The 8593-nt window shown below is 46.0% G+C and overlaps 1 protein-coding gene across 1 annotated transcript; it reads left to right on the top strand.

Moving 5' to 3' along the window:
* Positions 1 to 2945: 2945 nt before the first annotated feature.
* On the top strand, positions 2946 to 5868 carry LOC106393674. Its single transcript, XM_013834351.1, has 5 exons — positions 2946 to 3133; positions 3233 to 3323; positions 3785 to 4268; positions 4379 to 4636; positions 4742 to 5868. Exons 1-5 carry the CDS (start codon positions 2946 to 2948, stop codon positions 5866 to 5868), a joined length of 2148 nt encoding a protein of 715 aa, XP_013689805.1.
* The last annotated feature ends 2725 nt before the right edge of the window (positions 5869 to 8593 follow it).

Genomic DNA, 8593 nt, shown 5'->3' with positions numbered 1-8593 from the left:
TTTTTTATTTCCCCGTAAGACATCGTAGAAGGGCAGGCACTTGTCCGTTGATCGTGAAATAAATCAGTTAAGTGCCGCGACCCTACCGGTCAGCCTTTGGACTTCCTGCTTATTCTTCGGTGAAGCCATCTCGATCAGTGCGTAGATCTGTTTTGGATTAGCGTCGATGCCGCGGAATGTGACTAGGTAGCCGAGGAATTCCCCAGATGCCACGGCAAACCTGCATTTTGTCGGGTTGAGCTTCATGTTATGGGAATTTAACTGCTCGAAACATTCCTCGAGATGTGATATGTGATCCTTTGCTTGGAGGGTTTTGACGAGCATGTCGTCCATGTCGTCGATATAAACCTCCATCGTTTTACCGAGTTGTTTGAAGACCATACGGTTCACGAGTCGTTGGTAAGTTGCGCCTGCGTTTTTGAGGCCGAAAGGCATTACCCTGTAGCAATAGGTTTCGCGATCGGTAATGAACGCAGTCTTCTCGCGATCGTCAGGGTTCATCATAATTTGATTGTAACCTGAGAAGGCGACCATGAAAGACAGAAGTTCGTTACCCGCCGTTGCTTCTACTAATCGATCGATATGTGGCAGAGGGAAACTATCTTTTGGACAGGCCTTGTTTAGGTCGGTAAAATCCACGCAAACTCGCCATTTCCCTTTTTTTCTTTTTGATTACTACAGGGTTAGCGAGCCAGTCTGGATACCTCACTTCCGTTATTGACTCGACTTTAAGCAATTTTTCGACCTCGTCGTTTACTGCGAAAGCCCGTTCGGGTCCTAGTTTCCGCCTTTTTTGTTTGACGGGTTTGAAGGTCGGATCGGTATTTAATTCATGACATGTTCTGTTAATGTCGATCCCTGGCATATCTTCCGCGGCCCATGCGAAAGAATTGAGGTTCTTTTTCAGACAGGTTATGAGCTCTGTCCTCAAAGGCTCGCGGAGATTGGCTCCTATCTCGACGCATCGTTCCAGAAATGCTTCGTCGAGACAGACTGTGACCACAGGTTTGCAAGTTGGTTCGCATTTTTCCTCTAGGGCCCTGATGTTACGAGACTGCCAGAAGAGTTCCGCTGAATCTTGACTTCGCGAATCCTTGTTGGAGATCTTTTTCTCCGCTTTTCTAGGAGTGGTCTCGAGGTCTGGCATTTTTCGTTTTTGTTCTGCGGCGTAACACACATGTGATACTCTTGAGTTTCCCCATATTACCTCGACTCCGTTAGGGGTTGGGAACTTGAGGCAAATATGGTACGTTGATGGGATGGCACGCATGGTGTTCAACCATGGCGTTCCCATGATAACGTTGTAAGATGCGAAACGGTCAACGACTAGAAACTATGTGACTCTTGTCACGGTTCCGGCTTTGACTGCGAGATTAATCAACCCGTAGGCCATGGTTGTTTCTCCCGAAAGTCACAGTAGTGGGCTAGGGTATTTCACGATTTCGGATTGATCGATCCCCATTTTCTCGAAAGTATCCTTGAAGATGATATCGGCCGAACTTCTGGTGTCGATTAGCACCCTAGCGACGTCGACATCTCGGATCGTCAGCTCGATAACAAGGAGATCGTTTCGAGGTTTGGTTCGATCGACCGTTGCTCCCCCCTTGAACGAGATGACGTTCGCGCACGTCGAGTCTTGCATATCGTTCCTGATCGTTGAGTGGCTTTTTCGGTTTAGATTGATCCGTAGAGCCCCCTCCTTCTAGCGCCAAACTGTGGGAACTGAAATTCGCATTGTCGATTTTTGTTTAAATTAGGAAACTAGGAAAACCCTAATTTCCCAGAGGTCCCGAAGATCTGTTAATACCACACGCTAAGCAATCAGAACACAAGATATCATCGACAAAGTACAAAAATCGTAAACAGAGAGCAAAATAGATCTTATTCCGAATCCCTGTTTGAGCGTTACAACAAGGTATAAGCCTGGGCTCGAGAGCTGTCGGCGAGATTCCTAGTTCTAGCAACCCTAAGACGGCTAAACCTAATTGAGTTGCAGCTCGAAATAACAAAAACGGAAATAAGCCTAAATCTCTCTAAGTGCTAAGTTGGCTCCTAGGTCGGTTTGTGCTTTTCCTCTTCTGCCCTTAAGCCGTCATAGCATAAAAATGGAGATATTCCATTTTTCCAATCTTCGTAATTATCTTCAAAATTTCGTATTTATCCGCGGAAACTTGACATTTATCTTTCCTTGCGAACCAAGCGTAAACCGTCATGCGGCTTACGGACTGTTGGTTAAGAAATGGTAAGTTGGGCCTCGAGCCATGTCTTAGGTCCCTTTGGGTCGTGTTCTGACTCGAAGCGTTTATTACGGCTTCTTTCGATAAAGAATGAACTTTCCGCGGTTTTTACCATAAAGTTTGATCGATGACTTAGAATGGCAGGAAACATGAAATGGGTTCGCTACGGTCTTCGGGAGATAGCATCAAAGGGTAGACGAGAATGCATAGACTAATGTCGTATCGACGTTTCGAAAGGGCTCGGTTGCTACGTAGCGACCGAGCTTGGCTCGAGCTTGGTTGCTACACGCTTGGTCGCTCCGTAGCGACCGAGCGGAATGGACGCTCGTTCGTTACGTAGCAACCGAGGTTGGCTCGAGCTCGGTCGCTACGTAGCGACCGAGGTTGGCTCGAGCTCGGTCGCTACGTAGCGACCGAGCAGAACGGACGCTCGGTTGCTACGTAGCGACCGAGCGGAACACGCGTTCGGTCGTTGCGTAGCGACCTTTGTCGAGCTCTTGTCTGATGTCTCGTGTTTCCTCCGCAAATCTTTTCGTAAGAAAGAATCTATTTTGAAAAAGTATTTTTCGAAGAAAGATCTCATTTTCTTCTTCGGACGTTTTCAATGTTAACTTCGTCGTAACCATTTTTGACCCCAACAAGAAAGACGAGAGCAATCAGAGCAGTACAGTCGGAGCAGCCACTCTGAAAAGAGCAACTGTGCCAAACATGCAACTCGACGATCCATGGAGCGAGCTGAAAGCCCCAAAGATCGAGCTCAAATCCCTCCCTATGGGGCTCAGGTACGCGTTCTTGGGACCAAATTCCACCTATCCTGTTATTGTGAACTCTGAGCTGAATAATGTGGAAACTGCTAAACTTTTGTGTGAGCTAAGAAAGTATCAAAAGGCGTTAGGGTATTCTCTAGCTGACATTTATGATATTTCACCTGATTTATGCATGCATAGAATACATCTAGAAGATGAATCAATGACTTCTATAGAACATGAGAGGAGGTTAAATCTGAATCTAAAAGATATTGTTAAGAAAGAGATAATGAAACTTCTGGAGACTGGTGTGATCTATGCCATCTCTGATAGTAACTGGGTTAGCCCGGTTCACGTAGTTCCTAAGAAAGGTGGAATAACTGTTATAACAAATGAAAAGAATGAATTGATCCCTACTAGAACTGTCACTGGACATCGCATGTGCATTGATTTTCGTAAATTGAATGCTGCGACTCTCAAGGATCACTTTCCACTCCCTTTCATTGATCAAATGCTAGAAAGATTGGCTAACCACCCATACTATTGCTTTTTAGATGGTTATTCAGGTTTCTTTCAGATTCCCATCGACCCAGACGAGTAGGACAAGACGACGTTCACATGCCCATATGGCATGTTTGCTTTCAGGAGGATGCCGTTCGGTTTGTGCAATGCTCATGCGACCTTTCAATGTTGGATGATGTCCATTTTTACTGATCAGATTGAGGACGTAATGGAGGTTTTCATGGATGACTTTAGTGTCTATGGAAGCTCTTTTTCGATCTGTTTGAAAAATTTGTGCAGGGTGTTGCAATGATGCGAGGGGAAAGATCTGGTGCTCAACTGGGAGAAGTGCCACTTCATGGTCTTGTTCTCGGACACAAGTTCTCTGAGAAAGGAATCGAGGTTAACAAGGCAAAGATAGAGGTGATGATGAGCTTGCAACCACCAACCACACTCAAGGGAATCCGAAGCTTTTTGGGGCATGCCGGTTTCTATAGATGGTTCATCAACGATTTCTCAAAAATCGCCAGACCACTCACTAGGCTGCTCTGCAAGGACACCAAGTTCGAGTTCGATAGCGATTGCTTGGGTGCTTTCCACACCATAAAAGGAGCTTTGATCAGTGCCCCAATCGTTCAACCTCCAGACTGGGACCTACCTTTTGAGATCATGACTGATGCGAGTGACTTTGCAGTGGGAGCAGTGTTGGGACAACGGAAGGATAAGAAACTGCACGTGATCTACTATGCGAGCAGGACAATGGATGAAGCTCAATGCCGATATGGTACGACCGAGAAGGAGCTTTTAGCCATTGTCTACGCTTTCGAAAAGTTTAGGTTCTACCTAGTAAGGTCTAAAGTGATAGTCTACTGAGATGGATTCTTCTGCTCCAAGAATTTGATCTTGAGATCAAGGATAAGAAGGGAATTGAGAATGGAATCGCGGATCATCTGTCTAGAATGAATATCGACGAAGAGACTGCTCTCGATGACTGTCTGTATGTTGAGAACAGTCAAGACACTCCTATCGCAAACTGTTATGCCAACCAGGAACACTTCGTTGCTGCGATTAAAAGGAGATATTCCTATCTACCTTGGTTTGCTGAAATAGCTATTTTTTTAGCTACAGAGAAGGAACCAGCTGAGTTTACTGGTAATGAGAAGAGGAAGTTCCTGAGGGATGCAAAACTCTACTTTTGGGATGAACCGTTCTTGTATCGACACTTCAAGGATGGAGTGTTCTGACGATGTGTTCCAGAAGCTGAGATTAAAGGAATCCTACATCACTGCCATGGTTCCTCTTATGCCGGACACTTTGCAGCATTCAAGACCGTCTCCAAGGTCTTACAAGCCGGTTTCTGGTGGCCCACAATGTTCTGTGATGCTCAAGCTTTCATCTCCAATTGCAATTCGTGCCAAACACAAGGGAACTTCATCAAGAGGAACGAGATGCCTCAAAACTTCATACTCGAGATCGAGGTGTTCGACTGTTGGGGGATAGACTCCATGGGACCATTCCCACATTCATATAAGAACGAGAACATTCTAGTGGCAGTGGATTATGTTTCAAAGGGGGTGGAGGCAATCGCCAGCCCCACTAATGATTCGCGGGTTGTGACTAAGATGTTCAAATCTATCATCTTTCAAAGGTTTGGAGTACATAGGGTGGTCATAAGCGATGGAGGCACCCATTTCATCAACAAGGTCTTCCAAGGCCTCTTGAAGAAGAAGGGTGTCAATCATAAAGTCACAACTGCATATCACCGACAAACAAGTGGCCAAGTGGAAGTGTCTAATAGAGAGATCAAAAGCATTCTGCAGAAAACAGTCGGCACTACACGCAAGGACTGGTCTCTCAAACTAGATGATGCATTGTGGGCTTACAGAGCAGCCTACAAGACACCACTTGAAACCACTCTTTATCACCTGGTCTACGGCAAAGCATGTCACTTACCTATGGAACTAGAGTACAAGGCGGCATGGGCTGTCAAACTGCTCAACTTCGATATCAAATCAGCCAAGGAGAGGCGCTCAATCCAGATCCACGAGCTAGGAGACATCAGGCATCTCGCTTATGAGAGCACAAAGATCTACAAGGAAAAGACCAAGGCATATCACGACAAGCGGATCATCAGCCGAAGCTTTGAACCGAATGATCAGGTCTTGCTTTTCAACTCCAGATTGAAGCTGTTCCTTGGAAAGTTGAAGTCCAGATGGTCAGGACCGTTTACCATTAAAGAGGTCCGCCCCTATGGGGCAATTGTGTTGCTGGACACGAATGAAGGGGAGTTTGTTGTTAATGGTCCGCGTCTTAAGCCATACCTTGCTGAAACAACAATCGCAGAAGGTGAAGAAATTCCCTTAGGCGACCCCTCCACAGCCTAATTCCCTTAAATCGAGCGCTTGGTGGGAGGCACCCCACTAGTAAGTGTAAATATGTTTTTCCTTTCAAAAATTCTGTATTTTGTTTTGAATTTTTTTTCAGGAAAAGAAAACCGAAGTTTTCCGGAGGAAAAATCCGTAGACTGTTCTCACTGGAGAACAGCTGTTCCCTCAGGTAAGTTTTCGAACCCTAAAAAAAAAAAAAAAAAAAAAAAAGAGTACAGGAAGCGGTTAGGGTTTGCCTATTTAAGGCTAAACCAACCCAATTCCCCACGTAGCCCCCACTCGCCGCAAACTCCTCTCCCTTAAGAGATAGAACCCTAAACCAAATTCTTTAAATCTCACACGATTTTGGTTCTAATCTCTTGGAATTTGGAGTTCAATCTGTTTTTGCAGTCACCTCTCTCAACCGAACAAGGTAACAAATCGACAACACCCACAATCGCCCATGCAAATCGCGGTTTGTGGTTCTCTCTCTTTTTCTTTCTTCTAGCGCTTATCAATCAAGTCTAGTTAGTAACATCTTTGAACGAACACATTATAGGTTGCTAGATTGATAGAAGAATCAAGACTGAGAAAGCATATGAACCGCCTTGCTCTGAATTTTGATGTGATTTAGCAACAGAAACCCGACTGTTCGCTTACTCGATTTTGTGATGTTTGCTTGAGAATAATTGATTGATCTACTGATTAGGCTAACGTTTATGATGAATCGTGGATCATTGTCATTCATGTTATACATGGGTTGTTTAGAAAATGAATGGACTTGAATTTAATTGAGAATGGGTATAAGTTCCATCCCTTTCTAGACAGCCCACGAACCGTAATAATCGAAAACTGCTTGTTCTGTTTTGTAGATGCCTCCACGGACCAAGCAAAAGTCAGTTAAAACGCCAAAGGCCACCCGCGAGAACTATGTGCCGCCTCCAAATCACAGTACTCTGGCTTCCTACCCGTGGCCGCGTGAGGGCAAAGAGGTTCAGCTGATTAATCTCGATGACCCAATGCTCCTCAATTTCAACTGTGAGGGATGGGATAAGGAATCTGCAGCAAGATACAACACGCTCCTCAATGTCGAGATCTTGCCCACTCGTTTCGGTCACGCAGATACACTTGTCTCCCTTGGGCTCGACACTAATGTGTTCGAAACACTCCACGCCATGGGGATTGCTACCCTCTGCTACCGAACACATGAGCTCTACCCCGACCTCGTCCGGCAAGTGCTCGCTACAGCTCACATCGGGTACGACAACCCTTCCGCGCCTACATATGAGAACTGCTCCTTCTCATTCATGGCCGACAGCAAGTTCTGCTCCCTCTCGCTTGACAAGCTCAACGAGATATATGATATTTCGGACGAGCGTAGGGAGGTGGCAGTGGAGAATAAGTTTGCGCCAACAGACCGCTTTTGGGACCTCATTACGAATGGAACATTCACATCCCGCAAGGCGTACCAGTCCCAGATCAGAAATCCTACTCTAAGCGTAATTACGAAGAAGGTCTCCAACCTCCTATTCGCCAAGGATCAGACCTCGAAGGTCACCAAGGGGGAGCTGCAGATGCTGTACTCAGGGCTTGAGGACGAGATTCGCAGAGCCAGAGCCATCCCAATCCAGCTGGTTTAAACTAACCCCGGGTACCATCTCATATGGATGTTCTATTCTCGAAGGGACTGCTTGGTGAGGAATGAAAACAAGAAGGATCGTTGTGGTAGCCTGCTCACTCCTCTGTTCAAATACTTTGGGATCAACCTCAGATCATATGCGGTCAACCATGAGATCGAGTATATCGACACCCCATATCTGATCGCTTGGCACATTCTTCGTGACGGGTCCACCTACATGTTCGCAGACAAGGAGGGATTCGTGCTGTACTGCAAGCTCCCTCAGCTACACCTCACGAACTTCAGCACGATCGAGAACATCCACTTCCTGCCTGACCCGGAGTTCCTGGGCGCTGATCCACAAGCACCGCCTCCAGATGATTACATGGATGATGTAGAAGACATCACACCAAACGAGGACGATGCGTATGAGTTTGGTCCACTCGATGATGATGTGGATGATGCGACTTACCGCTGCTGGATGGTTGATTCCCAGCGCAAGAACAACAGCCTCATGAAGAGGATCCTCAAGGCGATCACGGGTGGTTGTTTCGGCGGTCAAGAGGGCAGAACATCCGTGCAGGAGCAGACGCCGTAGCAATCACGTCACCCAGACAAGGAACCAGTTGGATCTTCCACAGTTGGAGAGCGACTGCCGCGGAACAGGAGGACAGCTGGTCGCTCCGAAAGCGGCGAGTCGGACTGATCCACCCCACCATCTTATCTCATTGTGTTATCCATCTGAACAATTTACTTTTCTTTGCTTTCATTTGTTTTTATTTGGTTTGTTTGAGCCTTCCTAGATTTATTTTCACACCAGGGATGGTGTGAAGTAAGTCTGGGGGAGGCGATTGTGTGCTACTAATCTCTTGTTTCTTTTGGCTTTCATGTTTGAGTCAGTCCTGTTGTTTTCATCGAGTCAGTCTAAACTCTTGTGGGAATTAGGACCCTGTTCTGTGATGATCTTTTAACCACCTTGTGCTTTAACTTTCTTATTCAGTGACTTTAGCAGTGACGAAAGACCAACACTTGGACCTGGAACAACCCTGACTTATCTCACTTGATTCTCCGGAAATTTTCAGCCGATCAGGTTACACTGGGTAGACTTAACTCCATCTAACTTGA

Source organism: Brassica napus, chromosome C9, assembly GCF_020379485.1.
Source record: "Brassica napus cultivar Da-Ae chromosome C9, Da-Ae, whole genome shotgun sequence".
Lineage (NCBI taxonomy): Eukaryota > Viridiplantae > Streptophyta > Magnoliopsida > Brassicales > Brassicaceae > Brassica > Brassica napus.
The sequence above is the reverse complement of the archived record's forward strand: the minus strand, read 5'-3'. Positions and strand labels throughout refer to the sequence as shown.

Excerpts from the sequence above, each read along its gene's own strand:
- LOC106393674 (XM_013834351.1), top strand. The coding sequence starts at position 2,946 with ATGCAACTCGACGATCCATGGAGCGAGCTGAAAGCCCCAAAGATCGAG. Across the intron at positions 3,324-3,784 it reads CCATCTCTGATAGTAACTGG|GGTGTTGCAATGATGCGAGG; the intron begins GTTAGCCCGGTT and ends AAATTTGTGCAG. Across the intron at positions 4,269-4,378 it reads TGAAGCTCAATGCCGATATG|AATTTGATCTTGAGATCAAG; the intron begins GTACGACCGAGA and ends TTCTGCTCCAAG.